Below are 27,917 nucleotides of genomic sequence, written 5' to 3'. Positions count from 1 at the left end.
TCCATCTTACTCTCTCCCTGGGAGTCTGCTGTTAACTAATTCTGCATGTTAGCTCACAGGCTGGTTTTCCAATCATCTGGGTCCCCAACCCCATCTCTGGATGCTTAAGAACATTTCTTTCTTTAAGCTCAGACAGTAAAGGTGACCCATTAATAAGCAAGCCCACATGTGTTTCATTTCAGAACTTGCACTTTTCAGGGGCATCCTTGAAAATTCCCCATTTATGATTATTTGCCATTTTCTTTCATCATCATCTATCACTTTGACGAATCAGAAAACAATTACCAGCAGGATAATTCACAATCTTGACATTGCAGCCACTAGACCTGCCAAGCTGTGACAGCTTAAAATGCTCAAAAATAAGGCCAAAAATGAATGACTCTCATCCCCAAATGAGTTAGAGAGGTTCAAGCTACAGACGGCTGTTTGTAAGCTGCTATCCAAAATTTAGGTATGAGGGGGAAAAATATGAGAATCAACACTATGGACTCAAAAATTGTGGTTAAACACAATACATAGTGCTCTCCTTTAAAAATTCTGTTCCTGTTTACCATGTTTTCTGAAAACTAATGAATTTGCAACAGCCCCAACAGATTGGGTTTATTGTACCCACTGTTCAGAAAACTCCTAAAGGGGACCTGCACTGCAGGAGCCTGGACTAAATTACCCTTGGAGTCCCTTCCAACTCAACAATTCTATGAATTTATGACCTGGGTAGCAAGATGAAAGGAATACATAATGTTACAATTTTTTCAGAAAGGATATACACTATTGCACTCTGAATCTCTGCTGATGGCTCAGGATTAATAAGACTCTTACAAGAGCCAATTGCAGGTCCTTTTGTGTGTGTGACTTTTGTCTGCATCAAAGGCAAGAGGAAGAACCAGAGGGTGTACCATAAGGTTGACCCAAATCTGGTAAAATCGAATGGATCAATTTTTAGATGCACTCGGCAGTGACAAGGAAAGATGAATTCAGCCTAGTCTCCCAAATGTAGAACAGATCTGTAGAGTTCACGTCGGTGGTTGCAAGCACAGGCTCAAAGAAGAAATACAGTGGTAGCAAAGTGGGAATAAGGATTCAGAAGAGCAGAGTTGCAGATTCATACCTTATGCATCAGACAAGTCTTTTTTATGCAACGACTGAGAGTCTAAGCATACCTTGAAAGCACCACTGAAATCAAAGGGACTTGCTTCTGAGAAAATGTGTTTAGGTTTAAGATGGGTTGCTTGTACCAAAAAAAATATATCTCTGGCTTGAGGCTGTTACCTTTGAAAACACATGCACCAATAATCAAGTCCGCCTCTAGGGGGGCTGCAACTATTCTGTGCTGATTCAGATCTACTAAGGCCACAAGCGGAGACTAATAAAATATATCTGTGACAGCACTCCGCACAGCAGAAAGTAAAGTTTGTATTAGGCTCAGCACCTCAGTCATTCCAACTGCATGCAATGTCACCATATCAGTCTTACAGAGCATCTAATATTGGCATGATGTTCTATGAGATTCTGCCAATTTGGTATGTACAATATGAACTTTGAATGCCACATGGAAACATTTCATCCATCCATAATGAGCAAGTAAATAATGTTCAAATCAGACCTGACCCTATTACAGTTCTGATGCAGACAAAGACTAGATACAGCAGCAATAAAATATTTCCTGTTTGCCAGGAAATAAGGTTCAACTTGAAAGTCAACAATTATTGCATTGTATTCCTGTACAAATCAACCTATGACCAAGTTTAATGATTGCCATAAAGGAGTCCATAAAGGAGCCCCACCCTAAGGCACACTTATGCTACCCTATTCAATTATACACAGCTCTACAGAACAGAATTTTGACAATTTCCAGTTTTCCAAAAATCCACGGCTTTCTAGAACACACTTTTCATATGGAACACCCAATCCCTTATATTTCATCCTGACCAAAATAAGAATGTTCCATGTTTAAAGGGGGGAAATTATGCTAAAATTCATTCAAAACCAATCATTCTTTTGTTTGAATACAGGTTGCAAACCTAAAAGCTGCCCCAACTCCATTATTTTTTCCTCTGCACTATTTCCAGTTCCCAAGGTAAAAGTACCTGTATAGATGTGGGGTGCTTTGATACAGAATACTGCTTGTTGTTAGAAGACAGCCATGCTGCTCTGTGTCTCCCCCTTCTGCACATACGGTACATGCTTTACTAACCTCGTATGTGATACCATAAGCAGATGAGCAAACTAGACAAGACTTTTGTTTAAATAAAATAAAATAAGAGAGCTTTATAACCCAGAACTGGGAAGGCTAATAACACATAAAGCATGGAAACAAATCTAAACTAAGAAGGAAATGTGAATATAATTATGGCCAAAGAATTGCAGGGGAGGGGCACGGCAGGAAATGCAGAAAGCTTTATTGGTATTTTGTCACTGAGAAATTGTTTCTTTAAAGGGAATATTATTATTAATAATACTAATTTATTATTTATATGCTGCTCATTATTTATATGCTGCCCACTCTGGGTGGCTCCCAACAAAAAATAGTAAAAGCACAATACAACATCAAACACAAAAATTTCCCTGAACAGGGCTGCCTTCAGATGTCTTTTAAAAATCACATGGCTGTTTGACATCTGCTGGGAGGGCATTCCACAGATGCCCGGTTCCCTGTAACCTCAACTCTTACAATGAGAGAACCACCAGAAGGCCCTCAGAGCTGGATCTCAGTGTCCGGCTAGAAGATGGTGGTGGAGATGCTCTTTCAAGCATACAGGGCCAAAGCCATATAGGGATTTAAAGGTCAGCACCAACACTTTGAATTGTGCTCAGAAACATACTGGGAGCCAACACACTTCTTTTAGACTGGGGTTATATGATCCTGGCAGCCGCTCCCTGTCACCAGTCTACCTGCCCCATTCTGGATTAGTTGTTGTTTCCAAGTCACATAGAGCGCATTGCAGTACAGTGGTACCTCGGGTTAAGTACTTAATTCGTTCCAGAGGTCCGTTCTTAACCTGAAGCACCACTTTAGCTAATGGGGCCTCCCGCTGCCGCCGGAGCACGATTTCTGTTCTCATCCTGAAGCAAAGTTCTTAACCCAAGGTACTATTTCTGGGTTAGCGGAGTCTGTAACCTGAAGCATATGTAACCTGAGGTACCACTGTAGTCCAAGCGGGAGTTAACCGAGCATGTACTACCCAGGCCATGCATAGACAGGTCTCAGCTGGCGTACCAGTAGTATTGTCTCAACTTTACTGCATTTGAGAGAGCACTCATCCTCTAAGGACAGAGACAATGCCACAAATAAATTCTGGGAGAATTATGGCCCTGTGATCATGTGTCCACACAACACTCAAAACTGTAGGAGACACTAAAGTAGGGATGGGGGTAGCAAGAGCTGAAGATGCTATTTCTATGAAATATATATGGTAGCTTGAATAAAGGTAACTATCAACAGTGACTTCCAAAATATTGCAAAAAAAAAAAAATCCTGGTAAGCACTCCTATGCCTGTTTGTGGGCTCTTTTTATACAGTCTGTTCTGAGGAATGCTCAGTTATCAAGTACAAACATGACTAATCTACAAAGCTGCGGACATAAGCAATCTTTTTTAAAAGTTCTGCATCCTATAAGATCAAGAACCTGAGGCAGAAGGTACTTCTAGAGGAGTGCATAAACTAAACAGAGGAGAAGAGAACTGAAAACAGACACATTAAAAAACCTGCAAAAGATAATCAGAGCAGGCAGGCCTCCTGTGGAGAGGCAGGGCCTTTGTGGAGAGAGCGAACTTTTTGTCAGATTTCACTCTAAGGTTGCAAACTTTTGAAAGGGCTCCTGAAGCTCTGCCAGCTTGGTAGGTATCTCCAGGCCATGAAAAGAGTCCCATGAGGATTTCTGCATATTAAACGGCTGTTAAAAAAGTGGAAGGACAGGCCAGCCCGGGTCCTACTGAATCCTCCCCTACTTTAGACAGAAGGGGTGGGTTTAGACCACCAAGGTTGCAACGAAGCGCCACCCAAGCACCAAGACTCCCTGCGAAGAGGCTGCTAGACCCATGGGGAGACCCTGCAATGGGGGGGGGGGGAGAGGGAGTGAAGAGCCCCCACAGGGGAAGCATGGAAAAAGGTCCTACGGGCCCCACGGAGGGAGGCAGGCAGGCAGGCGGGCGGGCGGGCGGACAAGGCTACTCACCGGGGCCGGCTCCTCCCCAAACCGGGCCACTACCCCGCCTTCCCCTCCCACCAGCTCAGCGGCGGAGGCAAGTCGGCGGCTCCGCTGCCCCTTGCTGGGAGTGACGGAGGCTCGGCAGCGGATATTTTGCCCGCACTCAAGCTGGCGCCAGCAACTTCACTTCCCGGAGCTAAAATGGAAATAGTCGGCGGCCTCGCTTGAGGGGAAGGGCGGGGCTTGCGGGGGTCACGGGAGCCGTTCTTCTTCGCGCCGTCCCACAGCCCGGTCCTTCGGTGTCATCCTGGGTGAAGGCGGCTCAGCATTGGACAAGCAGGCGGGCGGGCAGCCCTGTCTACTTCTCCCCGGGCCTGGATAGGATCAGCGCCGCCGGCCGACGCAGAAGCCGTTTCGGCTTCTTCTAGGGGTCACTTCGCTCGACTCTCAGCTGTGATTTCCTGCACGCGCGGCCTTTCCAGTCACCCTCTGCCTTTTGTTTCCCGCCAACCGGATTGAAATCGGGTTTTCCGCGAGGGGGCTCTCCATTTAAGAACACGCATGTCCTGCAGCCTAATTCGGCCGTAGCGTAATTATTAGCCGCCTGCCATGTTCCCCAAGAGAGGCGTGTGTGGTTTTAACAAAACTGCTACTCTCTTGTGCACAGAAATGAGGTGTGTAAATGCGACATCATAGAAATGAGTGGGCACATACACACACAGCAGTTGGAGGCGTTTTGGAGCAGGCGGGGGGGCAGTGTGCGTGCAGGTCGGCGCGTCCTCACGACCATGCCGCCAGGCTCCATCCCCATAGCAACTGCTCCCCTCTCGGCCCTCCCAGTGCCCTCAAGAGAAATGGACGCCCAGGGAGAGGCGGCTTCGATCACGTGCAAACCAAATATCGCGAGGGCGTTCGATTCTCCTCGCGCTTCCCGATCTTTTCGATTCCCGGGCTGCGCGCGGGGGGGGGGGAGGTCTCGCGATACGTGTCTTGGAGAGAGGAGCATCTCGCGGGATCCACGAGAGGTCCGGGGGAAGGCGGGTACCTCGGGGGCGGCGACGCGGGGATAAGATGGCGGACGAAGCGGATAGCAACGGGGACGCTTCAGCCTTACCGGTGGGGAAGGAGGCAGGTGAGGCGGGGGCGCTTCTGTCATCTTCCTTCTGAGGGAGGCGGGGGTTTGCCTCCTCCTTACTCTGCCCCGCCCGGCTCTGCTTTACTGCGCTGCATCAGGAGCGTGGTGGGTGGGGCCTGTTGGCCTCTCTTCTCCCCACTTCGACCCGCGTGTGGCTGCCAGTGGCTACCGATTCTTTTGACCCACGGAGGCGGAGCGAGCGCCCCTTTAACTCTGCGTTCTTTCCGCCACCTCCAAGAAGTCCTCCGCTGCTCGTTTCGCAGCCTGAAGCTTCCGATTCCCATCGATCCTGGTTTTTTAATATACACACACTCACAAAATGTAAGATTTTTTAGGCTAGGTCCCACAAAAGCTTGCATCTTACATATTCAGGTCTAGCCATCACTTCAGCTGCTTCAAGGCTTCAGTGTATGATCTTCGTGTTTATTGAGCGGGCGTAGAAGAATGTGTCGTCCTCCCCTTGCTAATGAAATCCTCGTTAAAGAGTGGCTTTAGATCTGGCTTCTCTGTCCCCTCACATGCCATTTGTTCCTTGCTCTTCTGTGTGATGTGAGAGAAGTGAACTTTCATGTCTGCTTTATGGGACAGTGTATGATTCACAGATTATGGTACATATGCAGCTCTCCCCCTAGTATGTATGGTTTGAGAATGTGTGGCTGTGTGATTTCCTAAATCCCCTTGGCTTGTTTTTTTACAAATGGGATTAGATTTCTATCCTTCTAATGGGTTGAAAATACATACTCCCCTTTCTTCCTTAAACTTCCAGAGTGGTGTCTTAAAGAAATAACAAACTTTACAGTGTCCAAGTTCTGTGCCATACATTTCAGTTATTGATGTGCATGCAGTTCCCATTCAGAACAATAAAATTTATGAACAGCAGCAAAATGTTCTTGTTGGGATGTGGGTGAGGGTGGATGAACCTAGGATGAGTGAGTACCGAGAGTACTGCAGAGAACTCTTGATTTACTGCAGCATTACTGTCTGCTGGTCTGCAACCTGTATAATACGTGTTCTGTGGTCACAGTAAAGTTAGACAATTTGCAAGAAATTGAAAATGTTGGTGAAATAACAGGAAGGCATGAGAATGGGGGGGGAGGATATGGAATGGGGGTGATAAACATGTGGGTTGGGTGTGCTTCCTCATCCCTTAATCACTGAAATCCTAACCCTGTGCTTTCTGAATCTCTGTCATTCAGTGACATGTAGGTTTCCCAGATTATGGACAGTGCAAATCCTCAGCTTGCAAACTTTCTTCTGTTACGTTATACTGTACTGCCTTGGACAGGACTCAAAAATCTGTGGCCTTCCAAATGTTGTTGTACTTCCAACTTCCATCAGCCCCAGTCAACTTGGCCAATGGTCAGGTATGATGGGAGCTGGAATCCAACAACATCAGGAGGGCCACAGGTTCCCTATCCCTGCTTTCGATGCTGATTTTGTATTTTTATAGACCCATTTCCTTAGATGTAAGTCTCACTGGAGCATTCCCCCTGCCCCCAGTCAGCTTCTTTTTAAATAGCTGTACAAATATATATTTAATGCAATATGGTGGTCTTAGGGCAGCAATCTTACTCTCATTCACAATTGCTAAAATTTTTAGAAGCATTTTGTTTACTGTAGAAAAGGTGAAACAGGAGTCTCTGCTCAGCTGTTACAGGAAAACTACTGTTTATAATGTGCTCAAAGCCCCCCCCCCCAACTTTGTTCTGTTGTTACCATGTCCAGTTGTGAACCTTTTGGTAGAAATGTGTAGTGAGTACAGTTCTGTTTAAAGTTTGATGTTTCTTGTTAAGCCACCGTATATCACTAGGCTTCAGAAAATACAGAATTACAACTTATTACTAAACTGAAAACTATGGAGAGACCTGGTCTGAATAGAGATATTGGATTCTTGTCTCATCACACATGCTAAAACTATTTTTGGTCATCTGCATACTATCCCTTGCTTTTTCCTGTAGGACTAATTGCAGTCGTTAACAGTTGTCAACTTCTGTTTCAGTGTATCTGAAGAAGTGTGCATGCACATGAAAGCTTATACCCAGAACAAACTTAGTTGGTCTCTAAGGTGCTACTGGTCAATTTTTTTTATTTTTATTTCGAGAGTAATATTGGATATCTAAGTAATGCTAGATAGTGTGCTGAAAGTCAACTATTACAAGTTGTCTGTTTTATTAAATCACCTCTAACTTTTGACTGCCTCTGCAAGTAAGGTATTTCTTACAGCGTAAATTCAAGATAAAAGCATCACTAACTGCTTGTTGGAATGATATTAACCTAGATTATATAAAATATGTGAGTTTAGACTGAGTGTTACTTTAGGAAATGACCTTAATTTAGTAGTTATTTTTTTACTTGGTTCCTCAAGACGTAAGAGTTGTATACTTCTGTGTGAGATGGGGTGGTAGTGGAATAAACTTATTCAAGTTCTGTATATGCTATGCAAATAATGATGAGATTAAATGCACTTGTGGATTCAGTAAAGGTGCCACAAGTCTTCTGTCACTAACCTTCCTAAGGATAGCCTATTTGATACCAAGTTTTCCCTTTCATTTTTTTTTTTTTTTTAGTAATTTAGAGCATTTTCACCACATACTTCAGCCAAACAGAGTCCCAAAGTTACTTCTAAATTAGTATTTTTAAAAAAATCTCTTTACCTTCAGACTTACAATCTAAAAGACACAAAAGGAGCTGGTCTCTCAGCGGAGTTGGTAAAATAGTTATGCTTCCCTTCTCTCCCTCTGCTGCAGCCTCTATGATTATGCAGAATGGGCTGGAAATCATTGAGGATATATGATTGAGAGTTTTTATCTGGCGTGTATAGATGAGGGAGATAGTGGTGATGAGAGGCCTAATAGACAAAGTAAGAACTGACGAATTGCCAGCTCCAGATGGCAGCCACCTGAGAGTTCTCAAAGAACTCATATGTGAAGTTGCTGATCATCTAACAAAAATATGCAGCTTATCCTTCACACCCAAGGACTGGAAAGTAGCCAATGTAACAACAGTTTTGAAAAAGGAACCCGTGAGGGGAGAATCTCGGAAATTACAGAGCAGTTAGCTTAATGTCTGTACTGGGGAAACTTGCTAAAATAACCAAGCATATAGAAGAGCAAGCCTTACTGAAGCAGAGCCAGCATGGCTTCTGCAAGGGCAAGGCCTGTCTCACAAACCTATTAGAGTTATTTGAGAGTGTCAGCAAGCATATGGATAGAGGTGATCCAGTTAACATAGTATACTTGGATTTTCGGATCCATCAAAGAGTCCTGCATAAGTCAAGGAATAAGAGAATAGCTCCTCTAGTGGATCAGGAATTGGTTATGTTGCAGGAAGCAAAGAGTAGGAATAAATGGACAGCTCTCCAAATGGAGAGATGTAGAAACTGGAGTCCTACAAGGTTCAGTATTGGGACTTGTGCTTTTTAACTTGTTAATAAACAATCTAGAGTTAAGAGTGAGCAGTGGGGTGGCCAGGTTTGCTGATGATACTAAGCTGTACTGGGTCATTAAAACAAAAATAGATCTTCTTCCCCTGATGTGCCTAATGGCAGTATTTGAAATGCACTTTGTCATGTCAATATAATGATTTTGAAGAGTTTGTAAAGTGAATGTAAGGGATGTGTTTTGAAGACAATTACAAATCAATCACAGCTGTGAAGATTTTCTACCCTCACATTTGTATATTTCCAGTCTGCCTCTTAATCAGTGTGTAAATAGCAACTTCTTGCTTGTAAGATCATTGCCTAAGAGACCTGCATACATGCATACCACACTGACCAAGCTGCTGACCGCAAAGTGATACTTATCATCTTGACACTGTTGAGGCACTAAGCATTGCAACTTTGGAAATGGAAAACAATTCCAGACATTCTGTGCGTCTCTAACTGAAAGACCCATTAGCCAATTGACTGTTTAGCTGAAGACTAATGAAAGCATTGGCATTGTACTTAAAATTGGGCATGGATCAATGGTAGGAAGAAATATCGAGCCTTTCTGTGTAGTGTTCTGTGCTGACTTAAACGACATTATTTACATGGTAAATCATTAATTGCAGTTGTTGGAAATGGTTTTATTCTGCAGCAGACTCCTGGCATGTCACTTAACAGTAGAGTTACTTCTGCCTTTGCATGATTCCTTATTGTTAGCCTGTCCTTTATGTAGCAGTGTGGAAATTGCTCAATCCTATACTTCATCCCTGATGGAAAGTATGCTATGCAGCATATCAAAGAAACAGTAGACATCTCATTCTTTGCTGTGTTATTACTAGATGACTCCCACCTCATGTGCATTTTCACCCTTCTTCGAATGTGGGATAAGAAAAAAAAACTGCTTTCATGTATTTACATGTTTTAAATTATGTCTCCCCGATTGGGGAATTAGATTTGTCATTATCTGCCACAAGACCTTTATTTAACCAGTGTTCTAAGTTGGTGCAAACATTTGTGTGATGCTGGCAGAACCCCTAAGAGGTGATTGCTGGGCCCTTGGCAAAGTTTCTTGTTGTTTTTTTTAAAAATATTGATGTGCTTGCTTTTTGCAGTGGATCGTATGATCAAAGAGAACAGCCACATCTTCACAGATGCCCATTGTAAAGTGTGTAGTGCAGTGCTCATCTCCGAGTCACAGAAGCTCGCTCATTATCAGGTATGCTTAAATCTACAGGCAGTTACTGAAATTTGCCCTGAGTGTGTGGGATTCCTGAGATGGTTATCTTGCTCTTCTATGCTGTTTCCTTCAGAGTAAGAAACATGCCAACAAAGTTCGTCGATACATGGCTATCCATGGTGAAGAGGAGGTCTGCTCAAGCAAGAAAATAAAGCTGGATACAAAGCAGGTAATGCCAGTCAGGCCAGAAATCCAAGGACAAGTAAAAGAATTTAATGCACTAGAAAGTTTGGCAAATAGCGTTTCTTGGATTGTGGAATAATGCACCATTGAGGATTTTGAAGATCAGGCACTGTTTGCAAGAATCTATGCATTATTCTGCTTGGGCAAATGCACATTTAAACTTTGCCCACCTAATTGTATGTACCTGTACACTGAAAAATGAAGAAGCTGAGTGCAAGGAGATAACTCATTCAAAAACCATTGGGAATAAAATGGTTATATGCTCTACTTATAATAAGCCCTTTTCATACTAAATTTATTTGAAAAGTAGAATTCAGCCTTGGCGCACTATTGAGAATTCTGTTTGTAGTAACAGAAACTACTACCTGAATGGCAATTGTATCTTGCTACATAACATGTCTTGAACAGCTTTAATAGTCTTCTCTAGCTTCTTTCAGTGTGTTCAGTAAAGGATAGGGTGAAACTGAACAAAAGAAATTCCAGTTACTGAACTTGGAACACTTTGCTGATGAACTTTCATTCTGCAGCCCCAGTAAATTTTTTCATTCCTTCTTCCAAACAGGAGGGCAGCAGTGAAGAAGACAGGAACAAATGCTGCCCCATCTGTAATATGACCTTTTCGTCGCCTGTTGTGGCTAACTCCCATTACCTAGGCAAGACCCATGCCAAGAATCTGAAGCTGAAGCAGCAACCTCCTAAAGCAGAAGGTACAGAGGAATTGTCTCCTGGTGCTGTGCTGAAAAGTCCAGGTCAGAATAGGCTCCTGGGTATCTATTGTACAAACACAGAAGAGTGAACCCTGCTTCACATATATGATAGTGAGGCAGACACTGAGTGAGTTCAAGAAAACATGTTTTCCAGTTGAAATTTTGCATTCTGGTGTGATTGATTTTCTTGATGACCCTGGTGGTCAGAGATAGATAGACATAACAAACCTTACACCAAAATCTTTCTTTGTTATCTTTGATCTCTGTTTTGGTAGCTAATATTTTATGTATATCCCCACAGTAAGCTCATCCAAATCTTATGTAGAAAATAATTATTCTAAGTGGGATGTTTTGGCACAATTGAGATTATGATTACATGAAATTGTGCCTTAGACTTTTCTGATTGGATTTTCTTCATATGTTTTGCGGGGTTGATTTTACAGGAGCTGTACCTGCTCAGAAACAACCAGCTAATCCGCCTCCCACTACTGTGCCCTCTAATGAAGAGAACCAAAACACTTCTGACCCAGACAAATTCTGCAGTCTCTGTCATGCCACATTCAATAATCCCCTGATGGCAAAACAACACTACGTGGGCAAGAAACACAAAAAGCAGGAGACCAAACTTAAGCTAATGGCACACTATGGGAGAAGCCCCGATGAACCTGCAGCTTCAACAGGTGAGTTTTTAACAGCAACACTTTCCAGAATAAAGAGCGTGAAGAGTTGTAAAGGTTTGCAAAGCCACAACTTGCCTTCTGTTGGAAATGCCCTGCATGGAAAACAAGCCCTCAAATAATTCACTACATTAGGTATACCAGTTGTAGAAGGAATGGGCTTGAATTGTTCCCTTCAGATGGGGACAGGCAGAAGTAGTTGGGAAAAGCTTGGTTTGGGATGGGAAAGACTCCCCACAAAATCCTGAACATGAGGAAGAACCTCCAGCCACACATGTGTACTTGAAAGGAGGGAGGTGGTTGAAACTTGGAAGGGTGAGAGGAAAATGCAGAGTGCTGGATGAATGTGAGTGAAGGTGAGATAGTGGAAGACTAGACAAGAATGTAGGAGTCACAGCAAGGCATGACCAAGTTATGGGCAAGAGCTTTTGCTAAAGGGGCAAAGAGAAGGGCCCATATTTTTGTAATGTTGGAAAGGGAGAAGCAAGATGACTTGGAAATGGACCGACTTTGGGGGGCAAAAGTTGAAAAGAAAAGCAATGGTCTATGCCTGTGGGTGGTGACAGTGCCAGTTGAAAAAGCACGTGAATGGGGAAATAAGGGCTTCTGAGAAAGTATGAGAAGTTGTCGAGGTTATATTGAAGCATTCAAGCAGAATTACAGGGTAGTTGGAGGTGTTGGATTGAATGGAGAGCAGAGAATTGACAGTGTATTCTCTCTCTCTCTCTCTTTTAATAGTCTGTCTACACCAGGCATAGGCAAACTCTGCCCTCCAGATGTTTTGGGACTACAACTCCCATCATCCCTAGCTTACAGGACCAGTGGTCAGGGATGATGGGAGTTGTAGTCCCAAAACATCTGGAGGGTCGAGTTTGCCTATGCCTGGTCTACACACTTTGAAAAGGAAACTTTCTGAATTACATGAGCATGGGGGGTAGGTGGGAGAAAGAGACAAAGCTTCGCTGTGGCTCTGTGATAGTTACACTGTAATCAGTAGGTCAAACAAAATACTGAAGACGTACAGTACTGCATATCCAGCAGAGAACATTTCTCCTTGGCTTTGGATAAAAATCCAGCTCCCAGCATGACATAGTAGTTCACAACATGATTGTATTCAGTACAAAGAATATAGAAGACATCAACCATGGCAGTAAACCGTGCTATTACACCCATCATTTCCAACATAGTCACCTGTGTTGAATACCTCATCAGCATGTAAGATGTTGGGTGCAGGCCAGGTTTAACTCCTTGCTTGATTATCAAGATGCTAGTTTAGGTCTGATCACTTTAGGGCTAACCACTGAGGCACTCAAAGAGGTTAGCCCTAAAGTGGTAGAGAGAGAGAGAAAACAATTGGTCTTGCTACCATGTATGGAGTCTGCATTAAGATGGAATGTGGGAAGAGCTAGTAAATGAAGGTATGATAGATGCTTTGCAGGTTTGAGGTTGCATTTACGGCAGTTAGAAGGAAAAACAAACAATGACCCCATTTCTGGGAATATAAAATCCACCTGTTACCTGGATCTATCTTTATGTACTGTAGATAAGCAGCTATGAACATTTAAAAGGAAGCAATAGAAAAGGGTATATGGAAAAGGCCGCTGAAGAAACAATATATTTCAAAGTGCCTTTTTGATTAGGGCAAATGTTTGCATACTTTGTGGATTTGACAACCATCAAATGAAGCTGACCTATAGGAGGGAATTAATGTATTTTCAAAATTGCCTCAGCAAGGTAGTTAAGACTACGGAATTTAAATAAGTAACATCTTGGAAACATATGGTTTAACAAATGAGTCTGGGCTATCCAGCCCCAAAGCTTGAGCCATCTACAAATTAGTCTGACAGTGCAAGCATTGGCAAATTCAAAACCATTTGAAGTAGCTGAAGTTTTATTACATCACTTAAGTCAAGCCACAGTTGGTTGATTTGGGGGGGGGAGTTGAATATTCAAAATATACATCTGTAGAAAACAATGAGAACCCGTTAAGGTTTGTGCAGTATCTCTCTGGATTAGGAAATGGAACCTTTATTACAGCTTGTATCAAGCAATGATACGCAGTGCAAAGCATCCAAGAAATTTCTTTCATAGTAGTGACTTAGCTATGCATTAGCTTTTGTTGAAAAAAAAGACATTGTGATGGTATTAAGGTTCATTAACACAAAGTGGCATAATAACTGGAGCTCTCAACTGTGTGTTTTGAACATATACAAAAATTGTTCACTCTTAAAGATTACAGAATAAGCACCTAAAGATGAATACTGAATATATACGCCAGAAACCTTATTTATTTTTAAGTGCATTTAATTGGGAAAGTAATTCCCAAGTAAAAAGCAATTCTCAATTAAAAACAGCCTCTGCCTTTCAACTTTAATAATGCGTAGTGTGATTCTGTACAGAGTTGGATGTGAATAAGTTCCATGCCACAGAATAGACTGGCATGCACAACTTTGCACAGAGTAGGACTGAATAGGAACATAATGATTAGGAGCAGGGTATTTAATGTGCCAATGCGCTTTTCACATGCCTGGCAGATAGCAGGTGCAGAGAGGAGCAGTTCAGCAAAGGATAGAAGCAGGGGGAGAGAACTGAAACGCAGAAGGAGAATTTGGTATCCAAATGAAGACAAGCAGATTATATAAATTTAATGTGAGTCAAAACTAAAAGGCTGAACTAAAATAGCCTCTCCATATGCAGGCTACCGTACGGACTCACTGTTAAGACCATGTTCAAGGAAGGCAATCTTACTGTGCCACGAGCAATCACCACAGAATAAAGAAGAAGGGTGGGTGGGGTAATGTTTCAGAAGATAGAGGGCAAAAGTCAATGATGACAAGTCCTTAGATGCCCCTGTCAGAAAGATGTTTCATCATCGCATATTTTCATTCTAGCAGCTCTGGGGAGTTTGAAAGGTAGCTAGCATTACCAGGAGGAGCATTGCTGAGTTTTGCCACCTAGCTTGAACTTGGCTCATCACATCCCCCACCACCAGTCCTGCCCCCCTTTAGCTCCTTGATGCCTGTAATTTGGGGGCAGTGTTCTCAGATAAGAACTTTTGTCTTAAAACATAATATATAACTTATAATAATATAACTTTATCGAGGTATTGGAACAGTGGAGAGGTTTGGTAATTCTACATTTGGGCTGATACTTTTATTGTGCACTATCCTCAGATACTTTTTGAGGGTGTTTTAAAAAGAATTGTTAAGAAAAGCAAAAAAAATAATGGGTGACATCCGGCTGCGTCAGAACAGATTTCCAATTGTGCAAATGGGACTTCTTCTACCTCTCCAGCCGCTGCACATCCGGGGAATCTCTTCCAGAGGGAGGGGGACCCTCTGGAGGAGATTGGGGAGTATAGGGGACTGTGGGAGGGAGAAGAAGACACAAGGTTGACTATCCCCCATGTCCTGTTACAAAATCCAGGCAAACTAACAAGATCCTCAAACTCATCCTGAAGAAGGGGGGAAATAAAGCAATGCATATTTAAGAGAGAAAGGGAAACATGGTCAGCAGACTATATAGAACAAATAATACGCAAACAATGTATGCATAGAGGGTAAGTTGCAGATCTAAATATTTTTTAAAAAAATAGAAAAGTAATAATAACCTTTATTTAATATAGATCAAACCCAGGGGGAAACCCAGAACCAAAATCTTACCAAGGACCAGGGAACTTATCTATGGAAGGAGAGCACAAAAATACTCTTGGTAAGAATCAAAGGGGGGGAATAGATCTACAAGAACATTGATACAGGTTATACTATTTTCAACAAATAGCTAAAATGATAATACAATAGCAGCAATGTTATAGGGCACGGAAGAAGTGGTGAAAGAGAAAAGAGAATTCCTAGGGACAGTGGAGAAAAGAAATAAATATGTTATAAAAAGCAAATGATATGTGATCTCCAATTCAAAATTGCTTCGTTTGGAAACAAGCAGAAGCACTAGAAGAGTTGAACAGTAATGATAAATAAATCCACTGGATTCTACCAGAAGTAAGAGTCCTGGTTTTGACCTTCAGGGTTTTAAAAGGACTTAGATCAAGCTATCTTAAAGACCACCTCAAAACTTCTCAAGCTGAGCTCATTAGATAGAGGTCCTGTTCTAGATGCCTCCACCTTCAGATGGATGGCTACTATAGGCCGGGATTTTTCCAGTGGAGCTCCTTCCTTAGAACCCCCTTTCCAAGGAGGCATAAATGGTATGCCCTCCCCTTCCAAAGGTCCCAAGACTGATCTTCCCTGGAAAAGTCCCTTGAGGAAAGTGCTCTGGGCTGTTGTTCTTCTTACTACTACTAGCACTATTGATAATGTTAGGGAAACTTGTTTGTGATTATATCTTACATTGCAATTTTCTCTTGTTAGCTGACGTGGGGGCCTCTTGCTTGGCAGAAATGTGAAACATACAAATGAAAAAAATGCTGAATTCAAGAAGAAACAAACATTTGTATGATGTGGCTGTATTAGATGTATACAGTTGGTGTCAAGTTTAAAGAATATTGGTAAAGTACAGAAAATGTCCTTACTGAAGAAGAAAAAATAGCAGAGGATATGAATGATATTAATTACCAACCCATCACCCTAGCATCCCAGTGCAGGTTACAACATTTAACCACAATATTTAAGAGTTTAAAACAACGTGGGCCCTAAAAATAGACATCTTAATTTTCAAAAGCCAGGGTAAAGAGGTGTGTCTTCAGCATTTGCTGAAAGCTGTATTATTATTATTATTATTTATTTATTTATTTATTTATGTATTTATTTATTTATTTATTTATACATACCCCGCCCATCTGGCTGGGCTTCCCCAGCCACTCTGGGCGGCTTCCAAAAAATATTAAAATTCTGTAATACATCAAACATTAAAAGCTTCCCTAAACAGGGCTGCCTTCAGATATCTTCTAAAAGTCCGGTAGTTGTTCTCTTTGACATCTGGTGGGAGGGCATTCCACAGGGAAGGCGCCACTACCGAGAAGGCCCTCTGCCTGGTTCCCTGTAACTTGGCTTCTCGCAGTGAGGGAACCGCCAGAAGGCCCTAAGTGCTGGACCTCAGTGTCCGGGCTGAACGATTGGGGTGGAGACGCTCCTTCAGATATACTGGACCGAGGCCGTTTAGGGCTTTAAAGGTCAGCACCAACACGGCCTTTAAAGGTCAGCACCAACACATTATGATGGTACCCTCTGTGCAGCAGGAGCTCCACAACATATGGGCCACCACAGAGATTGTCCTCTCCCAGGCCGCCACCCCCACTTGAAGTCTTCAAGGGCAGCCCCACGTAGAGTGCTTTGCAATAATCCCATCTTGAATTTAGGAAGCATGGAGTACAGTAGCCAACTCATCTCTGTCTGAGAGGAGCTGTAGCCAGCAAACCAGCCAGTGCTGGACTACATGACTATATATGTTATACAAATATGACTATAATGCAGGATCATACGAACAGGCTTCCCCCTTATTTCCTTCCTCAGAAGCCCCATGCACCATTCAGAGCTGCTCTGGAGGGGTCCCCCAACCCTTTGGAGCTGTTTTGGGGCAGAATGCAGGAAGAAGAAAGAAAGAGGAAGTCCTGTTGTGCAAGTGGGAAATCTGCTGCCCTCTTGCAAACAGATATCCTGTATATAAAAGCTGTGAAAATACTATTCAGTGTTAATGAAGCAGACCTTGGTATCAGTTGCTTGGTTACAGGGAAATGGCAGCAGAATGGTGTAGTTGGAAGGTAATCATCTTGCCCTTTCCCTCTCTGACAGCCTTTTAAGCCCCCTGAAAAGCCACTGTCAGTGGTTGGTAGGCACTCCTGAATGCAGTAGGCTGTGGTGTGGTGAGCTGAAGGAGGAAAGGGTGGGTAGAGACTGTACCCCTTTCCCCCACTGCATTCAGAGTGTCCCCCAACCCATTTGTATAGGTTTCAGGAGGCCTAGAAGGCTGTTGATGAGAATTGCCGTATAGTAACCACAGACAAATAGTGTGAATGACTTTTTAATTTAAGGTATGCAGAAAGGCATAGTACTTTGACTTCCAACTCCTCAATGGGGTTTGGCATTTCAAAATAAAACCAATCACCATCATCTAATTACCTTCACTTCTGTGGCACAACGTAGCAGGAATAAGAATTGCGTGTCATTTCAGTAAATTCAACTAAAAACCCCAAATCTTCCTCCATCGAAAGACAGTGAAGTTTCACAGTTCTGCAACAGTATTGTTGTACCCATGCCCGTTTTTTGTTCATTTAGAAATCAGTAGATTTTTTTCATAGGCTAATAGTTCACCTTGTCTTCCGGTACATACAGAATGAATCCTTTGTTCTTGATGTTTGGCTGCTGGGGGGGGGGGGAATAATTCAGTGATGGGGGATCATTAGGAAAGGAATTGAAAAGTAAAAAATGTAAGTATCATAGTGCCTTTATAGCCTTTATATAAGTCTATGGCGTGATCACACTTGAAATACTGTGTACAGTAGTAGTCACTGCACGTCAGGAAAAATGTTGTAGATCTGGAAAACATGCAAAAAAAGGCATCCTGAATGAGGCTGGTGGAGGAAAAAATCCCCTATTAGGAAGGATCACATTTGAGGTTTCTTAGCTTGGATTGGAAAAAAACGGTGGTGTGAGACCCATGAGCATAACAGAGGTGTATAATTTATGCATGGTATAGAGAAAGTGGATAGGAACACGTTTTCTCCCAGGGTCATCTAACCTTGAATGGTGGGAGATATTTCAAGTTTTATGTGTGTTGTTTTTTGTTGAAACCTTTAATGTATTTTGTTCCTCCTTGCTGAGAATGCTCCTCTTGAGTCTTTAGCAGTGTGATTGGTGAGCCAGTGTACAGAAGCAGTGTCATGAATTCACCATAGTATGTTCAATCCTTTTGAGAAGAGTTTTCATCAGGCTGTTTACAAGGTTTGGGTAAATAGGCCTTGATTAAGCCTTTAGTGTTGTTGTGTTTATGATAAATTGACTCCCCTTCTAGCTGACTAGAGAACTTTATTTTACATTTCTCATGATCCTTCAGTGAAAAGACAGAAAATTCATTTTCTTGGTTTGGATTTATTTGATTCATTGAAATGGGAACAGGTGGGAGTTAAGTTAGAAGCCCCCAAAATGTTAGTTTTATTAAGATCTGGAACTCCCAAACTGTCAACACTTGCAAATTAGAACTGAGAAAATTGTTCACAGAAATTGCTTTAAAACTATTTCCAGCTAAGGTAAGTTGGGAGAAGTGGAAGGATGCCTAAGACTGATGTCTGCTGTTTCATAGTCATACAACATTAAGTAGCCACATCACACGCTTGTCGACTATGCCTCTGTGTGTGCTGCACCTCCTTTCATGTGGATGTCCATTTTGGCTCCTATATTCCACACAGGGTAGCATGGTAGACTTGTACTATGGAGGTGGGTTTACAGCAGGAGATTAGGCTTTTGCCAGTGAATGCCTTCCATCCATTAGCCTCACCCAGCATGGTCAATGGTTAGGGTTGAGGAGAGCTGTAGTCCAAGAACCATCTGAAGGACACCACATTGGCCACCCTTGCCTAGACGAACTCAAAAAATTCCTACTACTGCTGTGTAAAAAGTTGCTTTTCCTAACCATTGGGGAACAGATATTCCAACAGTGTTCAAGTTACTTACATAACTGCATTTCCTATAATTAAAGCCCATTGAGAGAGAACGTTGGGGCTGTTGCAGCAAAGGAAATGGTAGTTACAGGCAAGAACACTTTAATATGCTTCCCAAGTGAGAATTCTGAGGCATCAGATGGTTACAATCTGCATTTCCAACCAAATTGATTCTACAAGTGGCTGATCCAGTTTCACAGTTAGGAACCGTTCTGGAACGTAGCCTTAACACCATTTTTCTCATCTAAGCAGATGTTTTGAGCCTTGGAATTCTCCATAGTGCACAGTTGCCATTGTAATATACCCATTCTTCATTCTTTCCTGCAATGTGGCATCCATACTTGTGCAGTATTAGCATGAAGACACTGGTGTATTCCTTGCCTCTTAAATTCTCCTCTCACTGATACCAATCCCCTAGATGATAAAACAGACATACGTGTCTTTACTGGAGAACTATACTGAAGAAAATCCACCAACATAGCTTGAATACATTATATACCATACTTACAAAAGGTGGTTCAACAGTACAATCCTGTGCATATCTACTCAGAATTGGGTGTCAGTGTGTTCTTTGGGACTTAGCCATGCAAGTTGGTTTAGGATTGCAGCCCCAGTAACTACAGATGACCTGAAGCAGATGAATCACAAAATGGAATACTACTGCATTATGAAACACATTGTGTCTCATTCTGTTTCTTTGCTTTAAAATATTCTACTTTTCTTCTGGTACAATTTAAGCATCAGAGCAAAAGGGACAAATATAGAAAATAAAATTGCAGTGGGAGTCCTGTGAAGAACAGGAGATCGGTGATCACATCTTCCTGTATTTCTGTTTTTACTTTTTCTAGAAGGGCACGTACTTGAAACTGTTGCAGCAAAACCAACAAAATGTATTGTGACACCTTAAAGGGTAACATTTATTAGTACACAAGCTTTTGAGAACTAGACTGCTTGTGCCGTATTAAATTTGTTATTCTTTAAGGTGCCCCAAGACACTTGAAGTGGAATTCAGCATCACACAGTGCCGGTCGTTTTGTCAGTGCAAGCATTGCTTGCCAAATGGAATAACCTCCTCTCTCTCCTTCCCTCCCACCACACCCTGTTCTGGTTATTTTTATTTTAAATGCCCCCCCCCATTTAATTGGAGCAGTGGCCCTAGGAAAGCAGGGGGTTAGGCCTAATACCTTCCATGTCATTTTCTTTATCTAACACACCCCCATGTATTGCAGCAGCAACTGCTGTTTACCATGCAGGATGAAAGATACCTGTGTATTTTTCCCCAGTGGGGCAAACAGCAGCTGGGGCAGAAACATTTAGATAATAAAAATGGTGTGAGGGAGAATTACCCAGCACCAGTGCTCTACTCAGATTTTGAAACTCCCTTCAGTAGTTGTCAGCAAAAATAGATATATTTGGAGATCTAATCATGGATCTCCCACATCTTCTGTAATTGACCCTGAGTCAGAGGAATGTTCTTGGAAACGTTGTTGATTCAGCTCACTGTGTCCTGAGAGATCATTTTACTGTGCAACTTAAAAGTGGCAGCTTGGAGCTGGATAGCAATGCTTAGAGCAGTGGTGGGGAAGCTCTGGAACCATGAGCCTAATATGGGCTTAATTAGGCCCAGCAAGGTTCCCCCAAATCAAGCCCACCTGCCCCACACTTGACATCGTATACGGCATCTGTTGTGGGGTAGGTACAGATGTGCACTCCTGGTTGATAAGCGGGGCTTGTATTTGACCAACCTTTTATATTTGGTGCCCAATGCAAGCCATGCTGTGGCTGATTCCACTCAACTCCTGAGTGGAGCCTACCTCTGCAAACTCTGCTTTGGCAGGAATCTTCCCTTGCAGCCCAGCTTGAGTTCAAGCTAGGCTAGCGGGGGAAATCATGAGTCCCTCAAATTTTTCCTTCGAATTTTTGTCACCTGCTGTCGTGATGACCTGCCATAGGGTGGCCCTTTCCACCTGTCAAGTGACACATGGGGGAACTCACAATCCAGCTATTTGGCTGGATCCTGTTCCTCTCCCCTGGCTTAGAACTCCTAGCATCATCTTTGGCTTAGTCGCTGTGAACAATGAACAACACTTCACAATTGGTAATTGACATTGGGGTGTTTGCTTCAGTGAATTTGGTGCTCACACTTGTTTAACCCTGTCTTTCAGCTGGGAAGGGATATCCATGTGAAAGCTGTAACATAGTACTGAACTCCATAGAGCAGTACCAAGCTCACATCAGCGGCTTCAAACACAAGAACCAGTAAGTGTTTAAATATTCTTCTGTCTGTAGTAGCTACATTGTATAATCTGCCACTGAATAGGAAGCATTGTCTCGCATCTGGCTTATCGTCTGGATTTTTACAAAAATAAAAAATCAGATTCATCTGCAGACAGCTCTAATGTTTAAAAGGTCTATGTTGCTACTTATGTACCAAAGATAATGAGCATTTTGGGGAAAGAGAGGTTTATGAGTCAAATGACACATTGCAGATTTTCCAAATGATGCTGTCTGGTGTGGATCCCCTCCACTTGGTCAGAACAAAATCGATGAAGCCAATTTGGCAACTGTAACCTCTTATTTGGTTTGGGCCTTGTCCTAGTAGCCTTTCCATAGATGTGCTTCAGCAGCCCTCTTGACTTCTCTTGTTATTCTGGTCATTAGTATCAAGTTCCTAGGTACCATACCCAGCATCTGCTACTCAAAGTTCTGTTTTGTTTTTTTTTCTTTGTTTCGCCTAAGCATTTTTAATTTTGATAAAGGTGGTAGAGAAAATTTTTAAAAAAACCCTCTTATATATGTCCCTTTCAAACGGGTACAGCTTTTCTTGGAGAACTCCATAAAGCAAAATATTTTACATAGAACATGTCATGTGGTGTGTTGCCTGTCTTCGAGACCGTGGGGATGGGGTGTTGACAAGGAAAAATATTTTCTACTATATCATTTTAATGCACAGATCTGCAGATTGTTCTATTATATTAATTTTGTTTTTGTGGGACCAGTCAAAGCACCATGGAATCGCCACAAAACATGAAGACTCACAGGGTATGGCATCAAAGAAATCTTACGACCTTTTCTGTATGGCATACATTAAGCACTCGGGTGATGTTATATCCTGGTGGTGGCACTGGTCTTTCTAAGTCTGTGCAAGCACGTGGATGCACTCAACTTGCTGGGGAAACTCTGTTTGCCAAATGTGCTGAACATGGCATTTGCATGGCATTTTACGTGACAAACAAGTTTTAGGGCTGTGGCTCTGTCTGTGCTGCAGGTTAGGCATTCTGCCAAAAGTGGGCAGTACTGCCTTGTTGCATATAATCCTGTTAACTTAGCAGAAGTCATCTGAAGATACATAATTCTTTTCCGTTGGTATGAAGTTAAATCTACAGGTGAGGCCATTTTTGTATGCTAAAACTGCAGATCTTATCGGATTGCTATCCCCACCCATCACTCACTTGCAGGGTGTTTTATTGTGGTGAATGGAAATGGGATTTTTCAAGACAACTGGATTTTGCACAGTATCGGTCCAGCTTGAGATTCCACAATAAGCAGATGTTCATTTTCTGTACACTTTGCAGTGATAATTTTTCAAGCAGTTTCAATAATCTGTCCCATCTCTGTCTCAATCCACAGTATACCAGGAGGAATACCTGTTACAGCACGGTACCAGAAGCAGCTGTACACACGAGAGGAGACAACGGGCCCTGATGGCTACAGCTATTTTAGCCAAGACCTCTAGAGAGGAAGCTCCTGCGCTCTTTTTGGATTGCCGGTGGCCCAAAAGTGAACATCGCTTCTCAACCCACTACGGTTTTATTGTTCCTCTGGCTGAATGAAACCCTCCTATCCTGCAGTGTACAAGTTTAGCTGATTCAGAACTAACTATTGGCTAAAGGATCTAGAAGGGACAGATATACTAGTTGGCATTTACAAAGACCTTTAGAATAGTTTTCATTGTGTAATCTCTTGCTGTAACGGCCGGTGGGTGAGGTGGGAAGGAGTAGGAGTTGTGTCTGGCACAAGTAAGACTTGGCACCTACCAGTGTTCTATCTCGAGCCCATCCTTTCCCTCTGGCCGGAAGAAGCAGATGGGAGTTCTACACCCACTACCAGCCAGAGAAGAGCAACTTTTGGAAGAAAGTTCATAATTCTTGGTTATGGGGTGCTTGTTAAATGTGAGGTGTGGAATAGGCATAATGGACAGACTGATGATCTCCTCCTTGCCTAGAAATGGGGTGTTACATCGCTGTGTTTGTCGTGCCCCTTTCTGAATTAACTGAGTTTGTGTGCAGAGTTTCTTAGGTCACCAATATGCCATTTGCATCCTTTTTGTAGTTTTGCAGATGTTGGTTCTGGAACATCTGGTAATCTGTTTAATAAAAAGCTGTTTCTGTTAGTAGTATGCATAATCTGCTTCAGAAAGGCAAGCAGAAGGAGTGCCTCCAGAAAACTGCACTTCTCCCTCGGTTCCTGGCATACTTGTGGAAACTTGTGCTTTTGAGCCTCACTATGTACAGCTTTCTGTTGTGTTAAATGTTCATCAGAAATGTTTTTTTTGGTATGATGGAAGGTTTGAAAAAATGTCCTTTTTCAGAACCTTAAAGCTTTTTAATTAATTTGTACAAAGGTTTAGCAAGGGTGAAAGAACAAGCAGCTATGGTCTGACTTTGAGGCAATTCTAAGCTGAAAAATAGTGCTTTGCATAGCATTGTGGGCCTTCCACTTGTGAACTTTGCAAGTCCAAGAACTAGTTTCCATCCATGTGAAACCATTTCTCAGAGACAAGACATTCTTTCCGATTGCTTCCTGAGACTCGGAAAACAACATAGGTAGCAGCTGGGAATGCTGCTTGAGGCAAACTGACTATGCTTTGTTTGGACAGAGGTAAAATTAGTTTGCGTTTTGGTCATTTCCTTTTCCCTTGTATGGATATAAGATGGTAAGCTTGAAGTCTCCTAACATCTGAGTTTGTTTCAAGTCTGCCAGATGGCCTGTTTCCAAAACAATCAGTTGAAATGCTAATCTTATTTGTAAAAAAAACCCACTCACATAAGCATAAAGGCAAGAGATGTGAGATACTCCTCTCTTGCCTAGCCCATCGTTAAACTGCTTTTCTACCCATGTTCAAAACAGGATGTGGCTCTTTTTTCCTTAGTGCTTCTCCCTTCCTACCTAATTGCTTCAGTGTTATTGATCAAAATGGACATTCATTAAAATTGGACAGCTTGTACTCTTGAGTCTTGACTGACTACAGCTTTGGAGTCGTCCCTGCTTATAAGTTTGTTTAGCCTATGAGTCCTCATAATTAGCAGCAAACCAGTATGCTATGTAGACATTTCAATTCTGGGCCTCTCATTCTTCATTACATTCCTGACCTCATCTTCTGGGTGGCAGTTATTTTTGGAACCTAGGTATGGGAGATGGACTATCCTGTCCTCTACCTTATCTGGTGGCTTTCATTGTGATTTTGCTCCCCTTTCCATTCTGACTACAGGAGTGGGGCAGGGTGTTGACTGGAGACACTCTCTTTCTCTCTTTTCTGATAGCCTCTGTGCCTCCATCTGTAGTATTGCTCCGATAGAAATGAGTGAATATTGCTACCAGCATTTACACTTAACATGCAACTCCTCTTGGATATGTCTGTGTACTCAGTCTGTACCAGCCTAGAACACTTAAGAGAGTCTTCGTCTGTGCTTTCCCAGCAGTATTGTTAGTCAGGGTAAGGTTCACGTCAGACCACACCAGCGGTGCATCTTCTTGCATTCCCTCTTATCTTCCCTACAGTGACGATTCATTACCGCATTCCAAGTAAGCAGTCTTTCTTACAATAAAAAGCTTATCTTTCTCCTTTCACCAATGACAGGTTTTTGCGTATGAGATATTCTCTACATGTAGAATACAGGACAAGCATAGATGATTATATATATATATATATTGCCACTATGTACTGGGGTGGAGTGATGAGGCTAGGTGTCCGGGATATACATCTCCCATTTCCAACAGACTGAGCAGTGTTTGTCCTGTAAGTCCCTAAAATTGCTTTATTTCTTTATTTAGCCTCAATCAAACACCATGACTAAGGGGAAAATATTGAAGTAACCTTGTGCATAAGGCTCTGCTCTTACAACATGTGGTGAAAAGCTCTATCTGCATACATGCACATGCTATGCAGCTTTTCTGTAAATAATTGATGGGACAAATAATGTATCTTCTGACTTAAACAGTAGCTATGTGTGCCTAACCCTTTATTTTAAACTTCATATTTTTCCTGCATTTGACTTTTCTGTTTTGGCGTTCTCCAGTGTCTTGTGCTGTACTTGGATTTTAGTCTTTGACCTGCCCAATGAACTTTCGCAGCCTAGAGTAGAGATTTGAGCATTGCCTCCATGAAGATCTAACCTTATAATTTGATTTCTGTTGTATATTGCATTCTGTTACAGTTGCTAAGAACAGATATTTTTGGCAAGTCCAAAGCTGAGTAAGTACTCTGTTACATCATTAACATGATGACTATGCTGGCTCAGCCTGATATGGAAGCGTCATGATAAATTCATGAATTTCCATTTGTCTCTTGCCTGTTATTTGGGTTGGGTTTTTATATATATATAAAAATAGCCAGGTACACTCCGCCTTATTCTAGAGATTAAAGTTTTGTTTTTCTATTCATATTAACAGTAGATGTTCTGTTTCGGTTTGTGTCAAGTTTTTACCCTAGGAGCTGGGTATCAACATACAGGGCTGGTCTTAACATGATTCCAGGAAAACCCAAATTCTGCACTTGAAACAAATTGTGTAAAATGAGAACTTAGCATAAATACCATAATTTGATGTGTGTTAATTGCACTGTGTGTGCTTGAACAGCTTGCTAGGGGGGCAGCATTGTGGATTACAGGGAGAAGAGAGAGAGACTACTTTTAGCCACAGCCACTGGAGCTGAATCTTGCTTTAAAGCATGCATAGAAGTGAAACTATGGCAGTGTGTGCTATAGCCCATGAAGATCCACTTCTCAGCACAATATGCAAAGAGGTTACCATGATCTAGTAACAGTAGATACCTATTGGGTTTTTGTTTTGAGGGCTTGGGATGAGGTGCAATAGAGTTGAACTGAAACAGAATTGCTGACAATATTAACTACTGACAGTATAGAAGTGGCAGTGCAAGGCCTGTTGATATGTTTGTGGCATATTTGAAGGATGCCAAGAAACTTCTCATCTGTCTGGATACTACAATGTCCTCTACAAACACTGCTAAAGTTCTGGCTTTCAAGAAACTTCAGTGAGCTACCTGAACATTGTCCTACTTCTCGGTTGCTTCTGTAGCAGAAGACTAGCTACTACAGTGCAAATTCATATTTTGATGCATAGAGACTCAAGGAGTATCTTCGACAAGAACCAAAGATACAAGTGGTCAAATTCAAATCAAAGAAGTTTATGATTATTAGCAGAATGGTTCCTTAAATGTGAAAAAGCTTGTCTTATGGCAGGTAAAACTCCTGCAGGGTTCGCTGTGCCTTTCCTAACTTTTCCAGTGATACACAAGTAAATGAACTTTGTAAGAATGTAGGGGCCTGAGGTTAGTCTAGTACTTGCTTGCTTCCTCTCTCCCTCTCTGGTTTTTATTATTAATATGATTTAGAAATAATTGAATCACTTGTCCTAATCATTTGTCATTTTTTTAAAATAACCCCCCCCAAAAAAAAAAAACACCTATCAGATAATATATGCTCTTGCTATGATAGAAGTGTGAAGATTCAGGATAATGGGGGGAAGGAAGAAAAAACAAAGTGTGTGAGAAGCAGCATATTTTACAGCAAAGGCATATGTTCTGAAATGGTTAAGAGTTTGGTAAAAGCAAGCACTAGATTAGATGACCCAGTTATATTGTCGCTTGCTAAACTCGCTGTTCCGTTGTACCAAAGAACCTAGCTGTTCCTCAGTGTGGTGTTTCCTCTGCCTGCAATAGACATCGTTGAAACTGCTGTGGAAATATATATATTCTGAGATCCCTGAATATTTCATGTGCCTGCAAATTAGAGGAAAGTGTCTGCATATATTATGTCCTGGGGCAGGTTTTCCTCATTATGAATGGAGCTTTACCATCAGGTGGCAGCACAAAGCCTTGCTAATGCATGGCTCTCTGTGTCACATTTAATCGTGGAGAAGGAATCTTTGGATCTTTGCTGAATCTCCCCAAGTAACCATAAATACTTCCCAATTTAGAGAGAAATTGACAAGCAAAGATCACTTGCATGCCAGGAATTAGACCAGATGGATTACAGGGAAAAGAGTCAGAGCAGGGGGTGATCAGGGAGGATTTTGCATCCATCTCTATCGGGGCACCTGTAAGCTGAAAACCACGGTCTGTCTGGCTTCTGTTGCTGTTAAGGAAAAAAGAAGCTTTCTGCCCATAGCATAACTTGACTGTCTGCTTGAACAGACACATTTGGTTGTGTTTGGCTAAGTGATACACAGAGTAGACACATTAAAATTAATGAACCTAAGCCATCCATTGATATCAATGGGTCTACTATGAGTACTCCCCCTAGGAGTCTGCTATGAATACTCCTATCTTCAAGGCTGCTGTTGCACAGAGTGGAGTAGCCATATCATCATTCTATTTCAAGGACACAGCCCTTCTGTCTGAGAAACAGCAGGAATGACAGAAGCTTACTGAAGTGTAAGGATGATTTGGAAGCACAGCATGGCCCTTTGTATACTATGAAGAAGCACTTCATCCATGTTGTAGAACCTGCTGTAGCACGGCATTCCCAGAGGGTTTCCACATGGATGCAAGATG

At 42.2% G+C, this 27,917-nt stretch overlaps 2 protein-coding genes across 12 annotated transcripts in view; one reads left to right on the top strand and one right to left on the bottom strand.

Moving 5' to 3' along the window:
- UIMC1 (ubiquitin interaction motif containing 1) overlaps positions 1-5,039 on the bottom strand; it is an 81,117-nt gene extending 76,078 nt beyond the window's left edge. Inside the window, exon 1 of one of the 2 annotated variants that reach the window (XM_083603836.1) lies at positions 4,176-5,039. The gene's annotated coding sequence lies outside the window, so the exon portion shown is untranslated. The remainder of the gene's footprint in view (positions 1-4,175) is intronic. The other variant, XM_083603835.1, reaches the window with a different exon arrangement.
- An 89-nt stretch (positions 5,040-5,128) lies between these two features.
- Positions 5,129-25,681, top strand: ZNF346 (zinc finger protein 346). Of its 10 annotated transcripts, XR_014545613.1 has the most exons (9): positions 5,129-5,280; positions 9,820-9,923; positions 10,018-10,113; positions 10,690-10,876; positions 11,278-11,514; positions 15,137-15,222; positions 21,289-21,382; positions 22,123-22,165; positions 22,754-22,849. XR_014545613.1 is itself a non-coding variant. In XM_083603924.1 (8 exons), the coding sequence occupies exons 1-8, from the start codon at positions 5,220-5,222 to the stop codon at positions 22,826-22,828; spliced, it is 855 nt and encodes a 284-aa protein (XP_083460050.1). In that variant the 5' UTR covers positions 5,129-5,219; the 3' UTR covers positions 22,829-25,681. The 10 variants fall into 10 exon arrangements, 7 of the variants coding, with proteins under 7 accessions (XP_083460050.1, XP_083460047.1, XP_083460048.1 ...); XR_014545611.1 differs by lacking the exon at positions 22,123-22,165 and having other exon boundaries at positions 22,754-25,681; XM_083603924.1 differs by lacking the exon at positions 15,137-15,222 and having other exon boundaries at positions 10,690-10,834; positions 22,754-25,681.
- The last annotated feature ends 2,236 nt before the right edge of the window (positions 25,682-27,917 follow it).

Source organism: Podarcis filfolensis (genome assembly GCF_964270895.1).
Source record: "Podarcis filfolensis genome assembly, chromosome: 2".
Taxonomy (NCBI): Eukaryota; Metazoa; Chordata; class Lepidosauria; order Squamata; family Lacertidae; genus Podarcis; species Podarcis filfolensis.
This window is presented reverse-complemented; position numbering and strand designations above follow the sequence as displayed.

What these genes read in the sequence shown, in the direction of transcription:
- ZNF346 (XM_083603921.1), top strand. Translation starts at nt 5,220, where the DNA reads ATGGCGGACGAAGCGGATAGCAACGGGGACGCTTCAGCCTTACCGGTG. An exon ending in ACCGGTGGGGAAGGAGGCAG is followed by an intron (nt 5,281 to 9,819) that starts GTGAGGCGGGGG and finishes TGCTTTTTGCAG; the next exon opens with TGGATCGTATGATCAAAGAG. An exon ending in GGCTTCAAACACAAGAACCA is followed by an intron (nt 21,383 to 22,122) that starts GTAAGTGTTTAA and finishes TTGTGGGACCAG; the next exon opens with TCAAAGCACCATGGAATCGC.